Source organism: Ceratotherium simum, chromosome 8, assembly GCF_057802395.1.
Source record: "Ceratotherium simum simum isolate JZ-2026a chromosome 8, ASM5780239v1, whole genome shotgun sequence".
Lineage (NCBI taxonomy): Eukaryota > Metazoa > Chordata > Mammalia > Perissodactyla > Rhinocerotidae > Ceratotherium > Ceratotherium simum.
This window is the reverse complement of record NC_141907.1, coordinates 53,870,922-53,894,152: the sequence shown is the minus strand read 5'-3', so window position 1 is coordinate 53,894,152 and position 23,231 is coordinate 53,870,922. Positions and strand designations below refer to the sequence as shown.

At 35.3% G+C, this 23,231-nt stretch overlaps 1 protein-coding gene across 2 annotated transcripts in view; it reads left to right on the top strand.

Moving 5' to 3' along the window:
- UBA6 (ubiquitin like modifier activating enzyme 6) overlaps positions 1-23,231 on the top strand; it is a 76,682-nt gene that overhangs the window by 12,947 nt on the left and 40,504 nt on the right. For both annotated transcript variants that reach the window (XM_087434394.1, XM_004419108.2), the window contains exons 3-9: positions 6,288-6,382; positions 6,900-6,928; positions 10,401-10,495; positions 11,017-11,128; positions 16,635-16,715; positions 19,744-19,866; positions 21,714-21,837. In XM_087434394.1, the coding sequence (XP_087290520.1) occupies positions 6,288-6,382; positions 6,900-6,928; positions 10,401-10,495; positions 11,017-11,128; positions 16,635-16,715; positions 19,744-19,866; positions 21,714-21,837 (659 nt within the window). The remainder of the gene's footprint in view (positions 1-6,287; positions 6,383-6,899; positions 6,929-10,400; positions 10,496-11,016; positions 11,129-16,634; positions 16,716-19,743; positions 19,867-21,713; positions 21,838-23,231) is intronic.

Below are 23,231 nucleotides of genomic sequence, written 5' to 3'. Positions count from 1 at the left end.
CTTTTAATATTTTCTCTTCAATCCTGGTTTTAAGCAATTATGATAGTCTCTTGTAGTTTTCTTCATATTTCTTGTTCTTGAGTTTGTTCACATCATGCTCTGTGAGTTTATTGTATTCCTGGAAAAATTTTTAGCCATTAGTTCTTCAAATATATTTTTCTCTCCCCCTTTCTCTAATCTCCTTTAGGGACTATAAGTTCATGTGTATTAGACCAAGTGAAGTTGTCCCACAGCTCACTTAACTCTGTATTTTTTTCAATCTTATTTTTTTCATCTCTGTGTTTTATTTTGGAAAGTTTCTTTTGCTCTATCTGCAGTGTTGCATCTATTGTTAATTCCATCCAGTGTATTTTTTATCTTAGATTTTGTATTTTTCATCTCTAGAAATTTTGCTACTCATGCTTTCCTCTATGTTCTTGAGCATATGGATTCTATTTGTAATTGTTTTAATGTCTTTGTCTACAGATTTTATCATCTCTGTCATTCTAAGTCTATTCTATTGTTGATTTTTCTATTCATTATGAGTTATATTTTGCTACTCTTTTGCATACCTGGTAATTTTTGAATGTATGCCAGACATTGTGCGTTTTACCTTTTTGGATGCTGGATAATTTTGAATTCCTTTAAATATTCTTCAGGTTTGTTCAGGGACACAGTTAACTTAGCTGGAAACAATTTTATTTTCTCAAGGCTTGCTTTTAACCTTTGTTAGGTAAGACCAGAGGAGACTTAAGTCTGGGGCTAATTTTTCCCCACTGTCGATGTAATACCTTTTTGAGTATTCTGTCCAGTGCCCTCTGTATTATAAAGTTTTCCACTTGGCCGGAGAGGAACACAAACTATTTCTGGCCTGTTTAAACAACAGTGACTCTTTTCACCTGCCCTTTTCAGGTGTTTCTTTACCTGGCTTCTTGTTTCCTCATATGCATGTGCTGATCTTGCTCAGCTGAAGACTCATGGAGAACCCTCTTCAGATCTCTGGTGCTCTCTCTGTTCATCTCTCTGCTCATAAATTCTATCTTCCTTGAATTCACAGCCCCGTGTCTTCAATTCAGGTAGACCACCAGGCTCTGACTGAGTTTTTCTTCCTGCACTGCAGCCTGAAAACTCTCCAGGCAGTAACTAGGGCTCACCTCATTTGTTTTTCTTCTCTGAGATTACTTTTCTGAGTTGCATGTTGTCCAGTGTCTGAAATGTGTTATTTCATTTTTTTGTCTAGTTTTCAATTATTTAAAGCAGGAGATGGGTAAATCTGGTTTCTGTTACTTTACCATGGCCAGAGGTGGAAGTCTTACATATACATTATATATCTCTTATATGCCATTCTTTTTCATGTGTTTCTTTTTCCTGGCATAGAATGCTTTTCTTTTTTTGATTAATTTTTTAACTCCTATGAAGTTTTCAGAATTCAGCTTGGATGAACCTCATTTGTGAAGCTTTCCATGACCTCCACTGATAGAGATAATCACTTCCTCTTCTGTATTTCACATTCTCTTAGTTTCTGGTAAACTTCTGTATATAATACTTAATAATAGATTATTTTATTTATCTCTCTGTCCCAGTAACATGTCACAGGCATTCTGCTAATTATTTTATCTAATTTAATTTAATACTCATAGTACCCTCTGAGGTTGTTGCTCCCAAAACAGTGCCAGTGCCTGGCTTGAAATAGATATTTTAATAAATTTAGGAATGCATGACAAAGATAATTCAAGTATATCCAGAAGAAAGTGATTAGAATGTTGAGGGGAACTAAAAATGATGTCATGTTTGGAATTGTTTAAGGAATTGGAGATCTTTAGCCCAGAGAAAGAAGACTCTGGAACATGAATACCATCTTCAGATGTTTGGAGGGCTGTCACATCAAAGAGGAATGATTAGACGAGTTCCCTGTTGCCCCGAGGAGGTAAAATTAGGACTAGTGGGTGAAAATGTAGGGAGATATTGTACCTTTATGACAGGGAGAATCTTTAATAAATAGAGCTCTCTAAAAGTAGAGTATATTGCCTTGGTAATTTCCTTTTACTGGATACATTCACTGATATGTTTCATGTCCACTTAATGGAGTGAGCTGTAATGTAGCAATGCTGGACTTGAAGTTATACTCTTGGCTCTTTAAATCCCATCTCTACTACTTTCTAACAATATGAACTTTGTAGAATTTAAGTGTCGACTGCAGAGTACCTGACGTTGCCTAGCATAACGTAGGCACTTAATTAGTACCATTCCGTTTGGTAGCCAGACATTGAAAGGATAGGTGATTTAGATAACTCTTCAAAATCTGTCTGAGTTTATATGATTCTTTGGAAAACCTTGGTTCATATATCTTAATTTTATTCTTTTGTCTCTATGTTCTTTGTAGTTTGTAACCACATTTATGTCATGGCTATTCATTCTTTGCCTAAGTAGTCTTAAAAATAATTAATGAGAACAGGTCTGAGATGAAAAACATATTTTTTACTGTAGTTCTTGTGACTGTAAACATAGAAAAAAGAATTCAAGTCTTCTGCTTTAGTAGATCAGATCATAAAAGTATTGTCCTTGCTTTTGTGTGCCAGTTCATTTCTTTCATTAATTTAGCAATTTGTTTATGTGTGTCTATAATGTGCCAGGCTATGTGAGTGACTGAGGATATAGTGGTAAATAAGGCAAAGGTCCTGTATTAAGGGATCTGCAATATCCTGGGAAGAATAGACAAATAGTGAAAATACAGTTGTAAGTGTTAAAATATATTGAATGTAGGATGTTATGGATGCACGTAAAAGATGATCCAACACTGTCTTGAGAAAGGTTAGGGATATCAGGGAAAGCATCGTGGGGGAAAGTAATATATAAGCTGAGACCTGAGGCCAAGTAGGAGTTACTAGGCATAAAATATTCCGGGAGAGGAATACTCCAGAAAAATATCTAGTGGCCGAAGAGAACATACCACATTTAGGAAACTGAAAACCTTTAGTACACCTAGAACATGGAGTTTGATGGAGGGGAGACTAGAGAGCTAAGCAGAGACTAGATTATGAACAGCTATATGACTGATATTTGAATCTAGACTTAATCATCAGGGAAATAGGAAACCATTGGAGTTTTTAAAGCAGGAGAATAATTTGACCAGATTTGTACTTCAGAAAAATCATGCATCTTTCTTAGTAGGAAGTTAATAGGTAATATGTAAAACTGAAAAACCAAGAAATAAAAGTATAAACATGTTATTGAGAAATAAGGAGGTAAATAGTAGGAGAAATAACTAAAAGAATTGAGAGTGGTAGTCCTTGGGGAGTGGGAATCTGGGTAGGGAAGAGTTAGGTCGGGGAACTGATTTGTTTTTTTCCTCCTGTAAACCTTGTTAGAATGAGTTGACTGTCTTAATCTACATGCAGTGTAGCACAGTGATTAAGAGTGTGAATACTAAGGCCAAACTGCCTGGGTCGAATCCTGCCTCCACTATTTATAAGTTACTTAATTTCCCTGTGCTTAAGTTTTCGTCTCTGTAAAAGTGGGAATAATAACAGAACTTAAAGAATTTTTGTGAGGATTAAATGAGTTAATACAAGTAAAACTCTAAAACAATGTGTGGTGCATAATAAACACACAGTAAGTGTTAGCTAATATTCTTATATGTCAGCACTATTCAGGTACTGATATAGAAAGAGAACAGACACATTTCCAGTTGGGGCGGGGGAGGGCCGTTAAATGTTGCTTTTAGTAATCAAGGAACAAGCAGACAGAAAAAGCAGACCAGGTATAGATTTCATCAACCTGATTATTAAAATTAATCGAATGCACATATAAAGAATGTTGTATCTAACAATTGTAAAGTACACATTCTTTTCAAGAACACACGGAGCATTTGTAAAATTGACCAAGGAAATCCTCAGATATTAGAGTGAACTCATATAGACTGTGATGTCTATTTGTAATGCATTTAAGCTAGAAGTCACAAAAGATAACTAAAAAATTCCTCATAAAATTAGAAATTTAAAAATACACTTTAGTTTAACCCATAAGTCAAAAAAGAATCATAATTAAAATTGGAAAATGATAATGATACTATGTATCAAAATTTGGAATGCCGTTTAAAATCAGTGAAAGTTTTACATGCATGCAGGTCAAGTGCCACATAACAATGTTTTCATCAACGACAGACCCCGTATACGACAGACCCCATATACGACGGTGGTTCCCTAAGATTATAATGGAGCTGAAAAATTCCTATTGCCTAGTGATATCATAGCCATCATAACTGCTATAGGACGTGTTTGTGTTTTGAGCTAAGTGTTGTTACAAAAGAGTCAAAAAGTTAAAAAAAATTAAAAAGTTTATAAAGTAAAAAAGTTACAGTAAGCCAAGGTTAATTTAATTATTGAAAGGAAAATCTTTTTCTATAAATTTAGTGTAGCTTAAGTGTACAGTATTTATAAAACAAAGTCTGTAGTGGTGTACAGTAATGTCCTAGGCCTTGACATTTTCTCACCACTCACTTGCTGACTCACCCAGAGCAACTTTCAGTCTTGCAAGCTCCGTTCATGGTAAGTGCCCTATACAGGTGTACCATTTTTGTCTTTAATAGTGTCTTTTTACTGTACCTTTTCTATGTTTAGATATGTTTAGATACTCAAATACTTACCATTGTGTTACAGTTGCCTACAGTATTCAGTACAGTAACATATGCTGTATAGGTTCGTAGCCTAGGAGCAATAGGCTATACCATATAGCCTAGGTGTATAGTAGACTGTACTATCTAGGTTTGTCTAAGTACACTCTATGATGTTTGCACAATGACGAAATCACCTGGTGACACCTGACTGTATTTTAGAAAAGGAAACCTGAGAATTAATGAGTTTTTATTTCAGGAAACTAGGAAAAAAGAAAATAGAAGGATAGAATTTATTAGCATAGGAAATGTTTCAAAAGCCAAGTTCACAGACGACCAGCCAAGGTCTAGCCCTGTAAACAAGCTAAAGATCAGGCCTGTTATGTTAACTTTTTCCTGCACATTAAGGATGTAAAACTGCAAGGACTTTGATACACTTCCAGGAGGAGAGTAAATTGGTACATCCACTTTGGAAAACAGTTTGGCATTATCTAATAAAGTTAACCCTGCATTTCCTCTCCTAAATATATGCACTGTAGAAACTACTGCATATGTATACCAGGAGACAAGAATGCTCGTAGTCCCATAATTGGTAACTGTCCAAAACTGTAAAACAGCTAAATTATGGTACATTATTAGAATAGAATAGTATAGTACAGTAGAATACAACAGAAATGAAAATTAATGAACAGCTACATGCATTGATATGAATAAATCTCATTATGTATAACTTCATTCAGAAAGACCAAGACACAGAAGAAGACATTCAAAATGATCCCATTTATATAAAGTTCCAAAACAGACAAACTAGACAGAAATCTCTTTTCAGGCTTCTTTTATATTGAATATGAATAGCTGAAATATGGGAATTAAACATCTATATATTAAACAAATATACATTAAACCAGCTTGTGTATGTATGTGTATGTGTGTGAATTCCAAAAGAAATACTTACAACCCAAAGGGTTCTAGAATTATTTGTTGTTTATACTGAACTCATCTTTCAAATGATTTTCATAAGAATCTATTGAAATGTCCATTATCTTCAAAAACTGGTTTAGCATCAAGTTTATCACTGTTATTTCAAATAAACTCTTACTATTGGCTTTATTACTATATCTGACTTTTTAAAATTGCCAATGTGCATTTTTTTAGATTCTCATCCTGATGCTACCTGTGGCTATTAGGACGGATGATTTAACCAGGTCCTTTATGTACTTTATCAGCTTTTATATTTAAAATAATGTTTGAAAACTGCTTAATTTTAAGTCATCTAAACTCCGACAAGGGAACCAATTTTTTGCCTCAGAAATCCTGCTTACAATGAAAGGATTAAAGTGGAGATAGCAAACTCAAATGCCTGTAGTGGCCCCTGAAGTAATAAATGAGAAGAACAGGGTGGGAACTGTGGCAAGTCTAGAGCACATAGTCCTACCTGTCTAAACAGGGCAGCTCCTACTTAACTCCATCTTTCTGTTGCCATGAGGGAATGTGGACCATGGTGCTAAATCTTCTAATTTTTCAAAATAAGTCATGTATTTGGCAATTAATTCAGAAATTTTAAACACTATTTAAGTGATCCAAAACAAGTCTGTGGGCAGGATCTAGTTGCCAGGCTATTAGTTTGCGAACAACTTCAAAGGGATATATAATTTTGATGAAATAATTATTATTTTTCATTATGTTTTACATGTAGTCGACAGAGGTACGTTCTTGGAGACACAGCGATGCAGAAGATGGCCAAGTCTCATGTTTTCTTAAGTGGTATGGGTGGTCTTGGTTTGGAAATTGGTAAGCAGTGTTTTTATTCATAATTTTATATGATGCTTTTGAACAACATAATTTAAAGAATGTAACTCCTTCCCCTGTGTTATTTCCTATAAAGGAAATTAGATCCAAAACCTTGACCAGATTCAGTTTTGATTTTTTTGGCAAGACTGTTTCATGATACTGTTGTGTTCTTCCACAAGGAACAGTAATGACTCTCATGCTTCTTTTTTTTGTGATGTTAATAGCCATTAGTGATCATTCTCTATATATCCATTAACTCGTTATGATAAAGCACACATATATTCATAACAATATGTCTGGAAGAATACAGTAAAATTTTAAGTGATTATCTCAGTGTGGTATAATTATGGGAAAGTTATTTTTTTTCCTTTTTGTTTATCTATATTTTTTAAAGAACTTGTATTTCTTAAATAGTAAAAAAGTTAAAATTATCCAGTCAGAAATATGACCAAATTCCATGAAGACATATCTAATATACATTCCTGATTTTAAGCTATTCCTTTTTTCTCCTCTATAGCAAAGAATCTTGTTCTTGCAGGGATTAAGGTAAGTAGTAATGTCCTTGGTAAGAAGGTAAGAAGAATGGTTGGTCATGAACTCTTTTTTTTTTTTTTGCTCATTAGTAGTGGTAAATTTACACTTTGGCCTAATTATTGCTTCCTTATTTAGTAGCAAAATTGTTTTAATGCTCTACTTTCCTCTTTTTAAAAAACTTTTTATTACAGAAAATTTCAAAATTATGCAAAAATAGAATAGTTTTAACAAAGCCCTATGTACCCATCATGCAGCTGCAATTATCTGCCCATAGACAAATTTCTTTCATGTATCTCCTTCCCATTCCCCACTGCCCTCCAAACGCCAAATTATGTTGATGTCTCAGACATCCTATTATATCACCTTTAAATATTTTAGTATATAACTCTAAAAGATAAGAGTGGCTTTTGAAAACATAACCACAATACCATTTTCACACCTAAAAATATAAGAGTTCCTTAATATCATTGTAATAGTTATCTGTTGCTGCAAAACAAATTACCCCAACACTTAGCAACTTAAACAGCACTTATCTCAGTTTCTGTGGGTCAGGAATTGGGCACAACTTAGTTGGTTCCTCTGTTTGAAGGTTTTTTACAAGGCTCCAATCAAGATAGTGGCAGGGCTTGCAGTCGTCTCGAGGCTAGGGGAAAGATCTGCTTCCCAAGCTTGCTCATGTAGTTATTGACAGGCTTCAGTGGCAAGGTTCTGCCACTTCTTCACATTCCCACCTCAGTCCCTTGCTAGCTGTTGGTCAGAGGTCACGCTCAGTTCCTTGCCATGAGTCCTTCTCCATAGGGCAACTCACAGTATGGTAGCTTGCTTCATCAGAGTAAGCTAACAAGAAGACAAGAAATGGACTATGCAGCAAGACAAATCACAGTCTTTTGTAACCTAATCTCAGAAGTGACATTCCATCACCTATGCTGTATTTATTAAAAGCAAGTCACTAGGTCCAGCTTACATACTCAAGGGGAGGGGATCACACAAAGGCCTGAATAGCAGGAAGTGGGAGTCACTGGGGCCATTTTAGAAGCCTGCCTATCATCCAATATCTAGTTAGAGTTCAAATTTTCCCAATTGTCTTATGAAATTTTTTTAATTTGTTTTGTTCTAATCAAGATCCAAGTAAAGTGTATTTACTGAACTTGGTTTCTTTTAATTTAGGTATTTCCCTTCCTTGATTTTTTTTTTTTTCTTGCAATTTACTTGTTAAAAGAAACCGGGTCATTTATCTCATGTACCTCTACCCCTGTATTTCCTGTAAACTGGTAGTCATATCCAGAGAATCAGATTCAGATTTGATTCTTTTGGCACTACTGTTGCACACGTGATACTGTGTTCTCCTATCAGGAGGAAATAATATTCTGTTGTCCCTTTTTTGTGATTATTACTAGCTATTAATGATCATTGCCTAAATTCATTATTTTATTAGGGGCAGTGATATTCTAATTCCATCATTTCTTCTTCATTTAATATCAGAATAATACTTAGGAAAGAAAATTTTCCATTCATCACTTATTTGTTTTCACTGAAGTGTAGTTTGTATTTGTATGAAAGGCAGGATAAATACTTGATTTTTTCCCCCCTTTATTTACCATTTTCAAAATCAGTGGTTTCCTATCATCCCCCAACAGTGACCAGTGAACTTGTGTAGTGTGTGTATATACATGAACATCATGATAAATTCATGGATTTAAACATATTTGATGTGTTTTGATCCATTGTAGTTGTTATTCTCATTGATGCTCAAATTGTTTCATCTTTGCTTGTTGGGATCTTCCTCAAGTTCTTGAGTCCTTTTTGATACAACCCTAGTAGTCTTTGTCACTGATTATAAAATCTTTTCAGGGAGCAGAGCTAGAACATTCATCATGAGTAACCACTGAAATTTCTTAGTTTCAAGTTAAGATTATAGAGTATTTACTTCTTTTGATTTTATCTTTGTATGTCTTCTCTTACTATAAGGGTTGGGGTCTTAATGACATGAACCTAATTACTTATTTGCTTATCCTATATTATGTTCTACCTGTCTATGACATAGTTTCAGAATAATGCCAATATTATTTCAGAATAATTCCAATATTATTATTAGCAATATGGTTATTTAAAACAGTTTAAGATTTTTTTTATTCTTAGGATATATCCCATCTGGATTTGGCAGACAAATTAACTGCTTTTTTAAGTTACTTTAAATCATTCCTCTGGATAGCTATGCAACAAATTTAATCAATACTTTGGTCCATTTATTCATTGGCTTTAGATTTTTAGGGATTTCTTTTTTAATTTAATTTAGTTTTACTGTTTTGTGAGACTTATATAATTCAAAGTCAAATTTATAAAACACAGTATATTCAGGTAAGTCTAGCTTCTCTCTATGGTATTCTTTCCTTTATTATGTCACTCCCTTTTTCTCACTGTTTTTAAATATAAGCAAATGCATATGTACAAACATGCACATCTGTATACGTGTGTGTGTACATATTTATCCCCACCTGCCTTTCTTAGATAAAGTGCCATATTTTTCTCCACTTTGCTTTTTATCACCTAACAGCTTATCCTGGGATTACTCCATAGTGATAAATATATATATATTTCATTCTTTGTTTATAACTGCATGGAGATACATTGTGTGGATATATCATATATTATTTTACCCAGTTCCTCATTGGTGGACATTTTGGTTATTTCCAGCCTTTTGCTATTACAAATAGTGCTGCCATGCTCTTATATATAAGTCTTTGTATTTTTCTCAGTGTGTCTTTTGGATAGATTCTTAAAAGTGGGATTGCTGTGTCAAAGGATAAATGCACATGTTACTTTACTAGAGACTGCCAAATTCCTTTCCGTTGAGGTTGGAAAGGAATGTGCCACTTCGCATTCCTACCAATAATGTATGAGAATGCCTGATTCACCTCACTCTCACCGATAGAATATATTGTCAAACTTTTGGATTTATGCCATTCTGATGAATGAGAAAAGGTATTTTATTCTTGAGCAAGATTGAACATGCTTAAATATTTTAAAGGGCCATATGCATTTCTTTTTCAGTATATTTCGTGTTCATATACTTTGCCCCTTTTTCTATAAGATTTGTGGCCTGTAATATAAGTTACAAATTTTCTTTCCAGTTAGTCAATTGTCTTTTTTACTTTGAACATGGAGCATTTGGAAATATTTGGTTATGTGAATTTTTTTGATTTTTTTATGTTGATTTATATACCATGCTACTTTCCTAAATTTAAATTCTCATAACTGTTTAAAGTATTTTTCCATTAATTTTTCTTGGTTTCCGGATGTATATAGTCATATCATCTGTGAATGGATCTAACTTTATATCCTCTCCAATTCTTAAGACTTTAATTACTTTCTGTTGTCTGATTACACAGGATAATACTTCCTATACAGTATAAATAGTATTGGAGATAGTGAGCATCCTTGTCTTACTCCTGACTTTTAACAGATATTTTCCTCTTTTTTGAAGGCACTTACAATTCATGATACAGAAAAATGCCAAGCATGGGATCTAGGAACCAACTTCTTTGTCTGTGAAGATGATGTTGTTAATATGAGAAACAGGTGAAGATAAGATATTTTGATGTATTATCATAAGAGTTTTTTTTCTCTTGCCATTACTTAGAATATTTTCTCTACCCAGAACACCAGTTCATTCAAGTTGTTTAACTCATCCCCATAAATTCATGTTACCATAGATAAATAAGTATTGACATATACTTATTTAATTATTTATTGCTCATATTTTTAATACACTCACATTGCTACCTAGGAATGAATTTCTTTAAGATTGTTAAAGGAGATCTTTATCGTTAAAAGGCTTAAGGAGCTTAGATCTTGGAACCATAAGGGTACACTTTGAGATTATTTGGCTTGCTATGGAATACGATAGTGTGCTACATCTCAAGAGTGTATAGTTATCTATAAAGATAAATCTTAGTTTTTCTCTTACTCTATAGTTTATTAACTTTCCATTGAAATTTTATAAGATTCAAGTTCCTCTGTTGTCATCAAAGTGTTCAAGTTTGAGTGTATTGAGTGTATTGAATGAAAGAATAGTAAAAGTCATTTATTTATTTTTTTAGGGCGGAAGCTGTGCTTCAACGTATTGCAGAACTAAATCCATATGTTCATGTCACATCATCTTCTATTCCTTTAAATGAAACCACGGATCTCTCCTTCTTAGATAAATACCAGGTTGGTACCCCATTTTATAGTAGACGTTATTGACAGATTCCAAGGCAAATCATTAAGTATTAATATGGTATAATTAATTTAACCTAGTCTGTTGAGCAGAACCAAAAAATTTGGATTAAAAGACTTCCTTTAGAATAATACCTTTCAAATGCTCCGTTTTAGGGAAAGGGCCTAAGAACTACTCACAGAGCAGTTATATCAGTCAGCTATTTTCACAATAACGTGCATAAAAAACTACCTAAAACTCAATGGTTTATAGTGACATGCATTTTCTTTCTTTCTCATGCATCTACATGTCAGTTGGAGATCAGATGTTCTAGGTTGACCTTGAACTCCAGAGTCTGATCTCTCCATGGTTCTCTCTTCTGGGACTAGGAGGCTACCTAGGATATGATCTCATGGCAATAGCAGAAACACAAAGGGGCAAGTCCAGCCATCCAAGCACATTTCAAGCTTCTGTTAGTGTTATTTTTGTTAATATTCCATTGGCCAAAGCAAGTCACATGGTCAAGCCCGAAGTCAAGGAGCAGGAAAGTACACTCTTGTTGTCCTAAGGCCACGGGCAAAGGGTGACATATAGAATTCAATTATAGAGGAGTAAATAAATATTGATCAACAATTCAGTCTACCTTAGGTAACCATAAATAACAACAACAAAAGTTGTGAGCACCTTGGATGTTCTGAAAGTGACTAGATTGACCCAGATTTTCCCTGTGAAGAAATTAAGGTGTTGCCTATTGTTTAGGAAAAACACTCCTGTGTTTCTTTTGTATTCTCCATATTTCTGGCACTTGTGTGATCATATTTGTGTGGCTTTTTCCCTCACACCAAGCGTTCAATGCTGTGGACACCTAGCTGAGTATCCTACAATTCAATTCAGTTCTGACACTGTATACCTGGAGATAGCTTCAGATCCCACAGGTTAAGGGCTCAGTCCCACAAGAACTGCTCCCCTTCTCCCCTTCCCAATGCCAGTTGCAAGTCCAGGTTGTTACCTGTGCTTCTGAGGACTGGCTGTAAATCAAAGGTTCCCACAACCCCCTCCTCAGGTTCAATTAATTTGCCAGAACAGCTCAAAGAACTCAGGAAAAGTTTACTTACTAGATTACTGGTTTATTATAAAAGGATATATCTCAGGAACAGCCAGATGAAAGAGGTGCATAGGGTAAGGTATGGGAGAAGGGGCACAGAGCTTCCAAACCCTCTCCAGGTATTCCGCCTTCCCAGCACCTCCACATGTTCACAAACTCAGAAGCTCTCTGAGCCCCTAGTTTAGGGATTTTTCTGGAGTCTTCATTATGCAAGCACAAATGATTAAATCAGTGGCCATTAGTGTTTAAGTCAGTCTCTAACCCCTCTCCCCTCCCTGGAGGTCTAGGAGAAAGGGGCTGAAAGTTCTGACCCTCAAGTTACAAGATTGGTTCCCCTGGCAACCAGCTCTCATCCTTAAGGGCTTTCCAAAAGTCACCTCCTTAACATAAACTGATCCCCTGGCAACCAGCTCCCATCCTTAGGGGCATTCCAAAACATAAACTCAAGTGTGGCTGAAAGGAGCTTGTTAGGAATAACAAAAGACATCCATTTCACCTTTATCCCTCGAGCCATTTCAGGAACTGGGACAAAACTAAATATTATAACAAAAGATGCCCCTGTAGCTCTTATATAGGAAATTACCAGAGTTTTAGGAGCTATGTGCCAGGAACCTTATATGGCCACCAAAATATGTATTTCTTATTATAATCACATCATACCCATTTAAAAATTAGTGTAGACTTCCATTCTGGACTGGATAACTTGAAATTCATCCTGCTACAAAGATGCTTAGCTAGCCCCAATGGTCTAGTGGTTAACATTCGGGGCGCACCACCCAGGCCCAGGTTCATTTCCCGGTCGGGGAGCCACGCCACCCATCTCTGTTATCATAATGTGGCAGCTTTGTGTTGGTGTGATGCTGAAAGCTATACCACAGGTATTTCAAATACCAACGGAATCACCCATGGTGGACAGGTTACAGTGGCACTTCCAGACTAAGACAGACTAGGAAGAAGGACTTGGCCACCCACTTCTAAAAAAATTGGCCATGAAAACCCAATGAATAGCAGCAGAGCGTTGTCTGATATTCCACCAGAAGGTGAGAGGATGGCGCAAAAAGACCAAGCAGAGTTTTGCTCTGCTATACACAGGGTTGCTAGGAGTTGTAATCGACCCAGTGGCACTAACAACAACAAAAAAAACAAAGATGCTTAATATACTTCCTACAATACAATTGCTTAATAGTCTTCCTTTTATTTTGTTTTTTTTGTGAGGAAGATCAGCCCTGAGCTAACATCCATGCCAATCCTCCGCTTTTTGCTGAGGAAGATTGGCCTTGGGCTAACATTTGCGCCCCCCTCCTTCTACTTTATATGGGACACTGCCACAGCATGGCCTGACAAGCGGTGCATCGGTGTGCGCCCAGGATCCGAACCCAGGGATCCGAACCCAGGCCGCCAGGAGCAGAGCGCACACACTTAACTGCTACGCGACGGGGCCGGCCCCAATAGTCTTCCTTTTAAATGACTGCCTGAGCTCAAAATAATGTAAAGGAAGTGCTCAGAGGCCAAAAATGAATAAGTAGCAAAAAGACCAGTGAACTATTGGCTATGGGACACTTTCAGGGACAGGGGTTGCCTGTTTCAGTAATCACGTTTCTTGGGAATTAATGGTCACCCAGAAACAGAAGATACAAAATAGGTCTACGTGAGAGAGAGAAGTGGAATTGAGACCTACCTCCTCTTTGTAAAGCCGCAACCTCAGAGAGCTACACCCTCAGTGAAAGGGTGGCTGAGAACAATCTTTGTCCATCAGAACAAGAAGCTTGTCTTGTTTTCTCTTGAGCTCTGAATGAAAAAATGAAGATCTTCCCTGGGAATTCATAACCATAGGCCTGTCCTCACAGAAATTTGGAGATCAACTTTATGATCATTTGTAGTCTAAAATTTCCCAAGCTGAGAACTTAACATAAAAAGTAGTACTAAGCTGGTGATATACCACAGAATACCAAACAGAAACAAAGTTCTGCAGATGTAGAGAAATATACCCTCAACTAGGCTACAGGATATTCCAAAAATAAAACTCCTCTGAAGATGTTTGTTACCGGGCAGGGGCCCGCTGCTTGATGTGCATAGAAGCCAATACTGTGGCACTGGCTTTTGAGAAAAAAAAAGGCTTGGTTGTGGGGTCAGCTGGCAAGGAGACAGGAGACAAGGCTCTCAAATCTGTCTCCCTGATCCAGGCTTTGGGGTACAATTTAAGAGATTTGGGAGGGCAGGCTGGTGTGTGGAAGCACTGATTGACAGGTTTCGATTGGAAGTACTTTAAACAAGATCATTTATGGTAAAGTGTGGAAAGGGGCTTTTAACACCAGGTCTTCCTGGACAGCAGACCCCTTGCTTCTGAAGAGAGTCCAGTTTTCGAGTTCTGGTCATGTCCTAGTCCTTTGGTTTCATGGGGAGAGAGTCTTTGGTTCCAGGTGTTATTTCAGGTCAAAATTTTCTCCTCTGCGCATCCTCTGGCTACATGACTTGCAGTTTTGGCTAAATGCCCCTGCAGGCTAACTTGAGCATTGTCATTGATAAGATGGGGCCAGTTTAAACTGGTCTGTGGTTACAAGCTCACAATACCAAACAACAAGACAGCAAAAAGAAGTTCAGCATAATCAAGAGTCAGTGGATATAACAAACAATAGAATTTAACCCCCAAGAATTTCAGATAATAGAATTATTGGATAGTGACTATAAAATATAAAAGGTCAAACTGACTAAATCTTAAAAGAAGGGATTAAATATACAATATGAAAATAGGACACTATTGCAAACAATCAGGCAGATGTGATAAATAACCAAATAGAACTTTTAGAAGTGAAAATATAGTCTTAAAAATTAAAACTCAATGAGATTCAGTATGTGTGGGGTCTAGGATTTGATTTTACCCCATTTACAAGCTAATAAGTTAACCTGTTACTATTTCATGGATATTGGCAGAAAAAAATGAGATTTCTGGGTCAGAGACTAAGGACTTTATTACTCAGAGCATGATAAGAAGTGTGAGCACCATATTTGCCTCGTTTGCTTTTGCCTCCTCTCTAAATCCCACTAGTGCAATATAGAGAGCTCAGTGGATGCCTGCACATTTAGTGGATTCCGTTAGAGGAGAGCAACGCTGAGCTTTGGGAACCTGCTGTTGTATAGCAAGCAGTAGATAAGCTTGCTCCTGCTCCCAGAGGAAGACATTACTTCATTCCTCAAGTTTGCACAAGGCAAATACAATCCTGAGAAATAGCTCAGGTAAAAATGGTCAGAGCCTTGCATTCAGTGAGATGTATATAGTGACAGACCTATGAGAGTATATCTGCCTACAGGAATCACATCATATTCTGAGCTAGATAAATAAAACTAAATTCACACTTGGATATTTGCAGTGAAACGAAGTTATCCAATTCATGGAAACTAGCAGCAAAAAAAGCTCTAGACTAAGAGTCTAGCTCTGCTCTTGCCACTTGATAGATGTGTAACTTTAAGAAAGTATTTGACCTATATGAGTCTAAGTTACTTATGATAAAATCTGATTATAAAACCTTTTTTACTTATCTCACAGGGTGATCATATAAAAATCAAATGAAGTAAACATTGAAAATTATAATTTGCTATCTTAAATAACAATACTTGGTGGTTTCACTAATGACATAGTCATAAAGCAAAAGTTTGTTATATTGTGTCTGTTGAATCTCAGAAGTAAAGGAAAACTAAGCCAACTAATGTACCTCTTTAAAAATATGATTGTTACCCCGGGGCCAGCCCGGTGGCACAGCGGTTAAGTGCACGTGCTCCGCTGCTGGCGACCGGTGTTCGGATCCCAGCACGCACCATCACACTGCTTGTCAGGCCGTGCTGTGGTGGCGTCCCACATAAAGTGGAGTAAGATGGGCACAGATGTTAGCACAGGGCCAGTCTTCCTCAGCAAGAGGAGGACTGGCATGGATGTTAGCTCAGGGCTGATCTTCCTCACAAAAGATAAATACATACATACATACATACATACATACATAAAAGAAATAAATATAAAAAATATATATGTAATTGGTGCCCCTTTGAGCTAGCATTAAATTAATATTCTGGTGACTAGGTTAGTATTTCCAAGGCAGTAACAGATAAAATTTCCAATCATTTGGAGTACGTAAAGACCACATAGGAAGGATATTAAGTTTTGCTTCTAATTGTGAAACCTGTTTTGGTAATTGAGTTTAATGTGGGCGTATTTTCCCCTGTATATGTTATTTTTACTTTGCTGTTCTGTACTTATGAAGGTATTAACCTTAGAATGGATTACAGTAGGGTAGTATTTTTTTACAAAGAGAACAATGTATTTTTAGTATAATGCAAACTGTATGCTTCTGATTTAGAAGTTGCATATTACCAGAATAATTTTGGTTTTTCCAGTCTTTAATTTCTTGTATTTTTCTCAACAGTGTGTAATATTGACTGAGATCAAACTTGCATTGCAGAAGAAGATCAATGACTTTTGCCGTTCTCAGCACCCTCCAATTAAGGTAATAGTATCACTTAATAATGACATGTAGTTAACCAAAGGAAGAACACTTTCACTGTTAGAATTTGTAGCTTTTCAGTGGGTTATGTAAGAAGCTCTTTTTACATTCGGGCAGTCACAATAGTATTGTTCTTTTTAATTTGGCATAATTCATTTCCATTTTTTAAAACTAAGATCTAAATCTGGTTTATAGGCAAATTGCCAACTAAGGAAAAATTAAGATTAGGAAGGGAAAGGGTGATAAACATTGAGTTCATCATCTAAATTTAAATATGGTATGATGGTGGTTTTCAAGAGGTTCACTGGTTTTGTTTTTTTTTTAAACAAATAGTCATTGAACATCTAGTATGTACCAGATACAATTCTGGGTACTAGGAATACGTTAGTGAATAGGACATACAGATTTTCCTATTCAAGAAGATTACCTTCTAGTAGGGAAGGTACACAGTAAGCAAGCAGATAAATACATGATGTGTTTTCAAATAGTGTCAAGTCCTATGAAGAAAAAAGCTAGGTAAAGAATAGAATATAATGTCTGCATGATGTTGGGATGCGGGTGGCCAGTGTTGTTTCTCTTAGATTGAAGGTCAGAGAAGTCCTCTCTGAGGAGATGACATTTGAATAGAGCCCTGAATACCAAGAAAGAGCCAGCTGTATAAAGATCTGGGGAAGAGCGTTCAAAGCACAGAGAACAGCAAGTGTAGACTTGCAAGTGTAAAAATCAACTTGGTGTGTTTGAGGAACAGCAAGAACCAAGCAGGACCAGAATGGAGTTTGGGTAAAGAGGAGAGGATAGTGGGAGTAAAAGATACCACAGATTAGGTTTGGAGAAGTAGGTAGAGGGCCAAATCTTATAGATCTTTGAGGATATTGAGTTTTAAGCCTGTGAGTTTTGATCTGATTTATGTTTTTAAAAGATCACTCTGGCTGTGCTGTAATGAGAATTGACTATAGACATACAACTATCTACTGGGGCTTTGGGGAAGAAAGAAAAAAAAAAAAAGAGGAGGATTGGCAATAGATATTAGCTCAGAGCTGGTCTTCCTCAGCAAAAAGAGGAGGATTAGCACGGATGTTAGCTCAGGGCTGATCTCCCTCACCAAAAAAAAAAAAAGCTGACAAAAAAAAAAGAATTGACTATAGCAGCAATTTTCAAAGTGTGGTCCAAGGAGACCCTTTCGTGGAGTCTCTGAACTCTCTGTTCCTAATATTACTGAAATATTATTTGCCTTTTTCACTCTGATTCTCTTACTGGGCACTGTGGAGTTTCCAGAGTCTACGTGATGTGTGGTGATATCGTTGCTCTGACAGCTAATGGAACATGTGTATATGTATTCTTTTTTTTTTTAATTTTTCTCGGTTTTAATTTCTAACAGTAAATAACAATAGTATAACCCACATAAACAAAAACTCTTTGAGTCCTTAGTAATTTTTAAGAACGTGAAAGAATCACAAAACCAAAAAGAAAGAAAATTGTTTCATTATAAGAGTAGAGTAGAGGCAGCTAGACTGATTAGGGGCCAAGGAAGTAGTCCAGGTGAGAGATGCTGGTGCCTTATTCAAGAGAGGTAGGAATAGAGATTGTGAGAAATCATTGAATTAGAAGTATCTTTTGTAAAAAAGGCTAACAGAGCTTGAGAATGGATGAATGTGAGTTATGAAGGAAAGAATGACTCCTAGATTTTTGTCCAGATTAATTAGGTGAGTAGTATTACATTGGGAAGACTGGAAAGAGGTTTAGAGGGAAAAAATCCTTCCCCTGCAATTGAATACATATTACTAACTCCACCTCCTTTGTGGGGTCATTTGTTTCTTTGGAAAAAGGAAAAAGCTATTTGTTCCCTTGAGATAGGCAGCAAGCCATACTCATACTATATAAAATAGGTGTGCTGAAAATTTTTGGATTTTGGTATTTATATAGCATATTTGCACTCTGTAGAACATTTGTGCTATGGTGGATAATTTAAGCAGATGAAAGACAGAATAGTCAGTAAACTTAAAACGGCGCAGAAGTTTTACGAAATAATTATACTAGGTTATAAACTAAAATCTTTGTTTACGTAATTGATACATATATTCTTACTTTAAAGTGTTTTGAAGAGAAAGGAATTGTCCTCGAGTTTACAGCTTTTAAGCTTAAAAAAAACTAAATTTCTGCTCAGTTTTTGTCTTATAAAAAATAGTATCTATACCTACTTTAATAGTAAAGACAGGACGTGATCAAGTAGGAGGTAGTCTTCTATTAGTCATTTCACTACTTCATATAATAGATGGTATAAGTTGTTTTAATGAGCTACATTCTTATACCCAAATATCAATAGATTTTAATTTTTCCTAGAAAAATACCACTTTATACAAGATTATATGTATTAACAAATAAGAATTTTTCTTGTATTATCAATAGCTCTAAAAGTAATTTTGAGCACAAACCATTTTCTTTACAGATCCTTAGAATGGAAAGAGTGTATTATAAAAATCGCTTTTAATAAAATGTTTGTGATTCTGTTTAAGAATCTGATTTTTACCTTTCCTGACTTTGATGTACACTGTCAGTTCCTCAGCCCCTTTTCTTTTGACTCTACTGTCAACTTTTAGTTTTGTTCTGTTTTCCATTAACTCTACTGCTTTTGGTGAATGGATACTCCATTCTTCTCTTCTAATATAAAAAGTAAGAATTCACTGCTAGACCATTAAACCAAGATATCTGTTTCTTATACACTATGCTTGATTTTTAGGGCAAGGCAGGAATTTTTATTTAAAAATCATAGAATGGATAATGATGATGTGCTGATGTTGGTTCTAATTTGTAACACTAGATATCCAATCCCAGCTCCCAAAATCTGTGATTCCTAAACCAATTTACAGACAAATAATTTATCTTATTCATTATTCACTTTATATCCCAAAGGATATACTTAATTATAAATGAAATTGTCATGAAAGGGCCTAAGATAGTTGAGCCTTTTTTTTTCTTTATATAAATAGATGAGCTATTTGATGAGCTTAAACTTGTTCTTATCATTTCACAGTTCATCAGTGCAGATATACATGGAATTTGGTCACGGTTGTTTTGTGATTTTGGTGATAAATTTGAAGTTTTAGATACAACAGGAGAAGAACCAAAAGAAATTTTCATTTCAAATATAACGCAAGTATGATTCTATATTTATACTATTGTATATGTGTATATGATTGATTTTTTTTAAGTTGATGTGAATACTATTTTTAAAAGGCGGTATTAGCAAAATATTGTAATATGCAGTATTTTTCATTGTTTTATGATATCTTAAGGTAATTCATGAGAGAATATTTTGTTAATTTCTTGATTGCATTATATTAAAACTAAATTGACGTTCGAATATTAAGTAGTTAAAAGTATTCTGGATTCCTTCTAACATTAATAATTTGATAGATCAACATTTGCTTATGTCATAAATTTTAATTTTAATTTTGGTCTATATCATGTTCCCTTGGGACATGAATTGTGATTCACTGTTTACTGAACTTTTTATTATGTCAGATCATAGATGTACTAAGTATGTTGTAAGTCACTCTGACTCCAGGAAGATTCACACTTAAGTCATCATAGACAAAAGCTTTTCTAATTTGTTATATTTCTAAAACATTATTTGGAGAAGGAAAATAAATTTAAGAATTAACCTTCAAGTCAAAAAGTCTGAATTGTCTAACCACAGTCTCTTGATATCATGTAAGCTTAATTTTTTTTATTCCTAAAAGAATTGGAGAAATCATTATGATCTGTTTTTACTACTCTTTCTTTTGGGCCTAAATCGTTAACTTTATGTGTACTCTTTACAATCAGTTTTCATTAAACCTCAAAAGAAGCCAAGTAGAAGAGAATGATAATATACTTTAACCTAATAGTATTTGTGCTTCTATCTTTATGCTTTATTTTTAAACCCAATGTAATATTGCCTTTCTTACCCCTTTTTAAGGAGAATTCATTGGAAAATCATTCTGTGTATCTTTCTACTTACAGAATGGTTTATTATTCAACCTCTTACCTTCTCTAATTGTTTTTAGTTTGTCCCTAAGAATGTCATACAGTTAGAATAAACTCCAAGGGATAATATGAATTCTTGTATTGCATTGGTATTTTCTTTTTAGTTATTAAATAGTGCAGGAAATATGGAGGTTTTCCATAATGAATTAGAAAATATCATAAATGTTCCCATTTAACTTATCTGCAAATTACTTCTCCTGAATGAAGTCCTTATGAATTCTATTCTTCTTGATATATTAGCAAACTCATATTACACTAATTTTATCTACGTTTCTGATCATAATTTTATTATTCTCATCCAAATCATTAAGCAGCAAAAGAATTATTAGAATCTACACAATTATGAAAGAAAGAGAATGATAATTCCATTAGGTTTTATGTAGATTAAATTATCATCACCTTATTCGAGCAGTGTGTAGGCTTATATGCAATTAGGAAATTTCAGAGCCTTTGACCTATCTCTTCCATCCGCTTTGGTAAAGATAAGCCAAGTTTATTCTGATAAGCTGGGCTATACGGTATTTCTTTACTTTAAAGTGTTAGGCAACCTTTAAACTACCAGTTTCCTGGCTTTAAATCTCCATCCTCCTTTCTTACATTTTTTTGATCTTCAAGCTAGACTGTCATCTTTTATGCACATGGTGTTTTTTATAACATGACTTTAAAACTTATATTGGATAACTTTGAATGTTTTTCATAAGTCACAAGAATCTTTGAATGTATGAAGTATCTGAACTCCTATGTGGAATCTCTAAACATCTCCCCCAAGCATAGAAATTATATTTTCAACATTCAAAATAAAAAAATAGTAAGTTGATCACTACTTTGTGACAGAGGCTTGCTTTTGCTAAGGAAGGAGAAGAGTGGCTTGGATTTTGATTGTTTTGAGGTTGGTCCTTTTTGTGTGAGATTTGGAATTTGTATAAAAAAAGAATACGTGAAACTTCTTTTTTAGCAGATAACTCTTATTTGTAGGCTAATCCTGGCATTGTGACTTGCCTTGAAAATCATCCTCACAAACTTGAGACAGGACAATTCCTAACATTTCGAGAAATTAATGGAATGACAGGCTTAAATGGATCTACACAACAAATAACTGGTAAGTTGATGTGTTTTATTAATTCATTTATGCTTATTCATTATTCAGCACATTTATAGTATAGACACTATACTCAGTGTTGAGAACACAACATCAGCTCAGACAGACATGGTCCAACTCTTGGCCTCGAAACATTCAATCCAAATGAGGAGATGTCAGCATTAAACAGTGATGATATGAAGGGAGTACAGGCATTCTGGGAGCTCCAAACTTAGCAAGGAAACCTATCCAAGTTTTGGGACAGCAGCAGTGGGGACAGGATGTCTTGATTGGAATTTGAAGATCGCGTTGGCTTAGGAAGGTAGTTAAAAGAATATTCTGTGCAGAGACAAACAGTAAGAGTCAACACAGAATTCAAGGAACTGAAAGATATAATATGGCAGCTGGCAGTGGGAGTTGAGGTAACAAGAGTCTTAACACATTTGGGAGGAAACTTTGCTGTCTCATATAGGAGGTGAGCAAAGATTCTGACTTGGGCAACTTGTTTATTCCCTTAGGGAATGCAAGAAAGGGCACAGGTTTTGGAGCTAAGATAATGAATATGGTTTAGGCTTGTTGAGTAAGGTAGCTATGAAGTATTCAAGTGGAGATATATGTTGTTCTTCAGTGGCTTGGATAAAAGGAATGAATGGATGTTATTGCAGGCAAGTTTGTGGGTTCGTTGGCAAGAAGTTGAAGGAGTCTGGTTTTTTAGGTGAGGAAAGGTGCCGAGGCTAGAGGTTTGAGGAGACTTTTTAAACTCATTTTAAAAAAGAGATATCAGGCATCATTTAGGGCCCATCTGAAGTTGAAGATAATGAATTTACAGCAGCATTAGTCTGCATATTTGTGATTTTCCTCCAGCCATGTTTCAAAGAATTAAAGACAATGCTAGACATCCTGTAACTCAAAGACAGCATGTTTACACCTGTTCAGGCGAGAGTGATTCACTTTTATCTTTAGGGCATTTGAAAGTGTAATTATGTGATTAGTGTATAGACTAATAAAAGGAATTACTTTTTTTTAAATGACTGCAAAATGGATCCTTAGGAGAGGAAAAATCAGTCCCTGTTAGGAACTCTTAATATAAAAACAACTTTGGATCTATATCTTTGTATCTTTGGTAAAAAAGCTATTGGATTTTGTTTCCCAGACTGCATCTAAGTATCTAAAATACAGGTTCAGATCATTGATATTGAAGAATTTGTATCTGTTTTTGCAAAAATTGACTTAACTAATCATTTGGGATTATCATTTGTTATTTTGGGGTCCATGCAATGGTGGATTGTGGTGATGGATCAGAATCTTGAGGCTACATGTAAAAGGAGGAGCCACTGGATATCAGGGAATGAAAATAAAAACCCACATTTTGTACCAAAAATTCTTTGGGCAAGGAGACAATATTTAAATAGAGT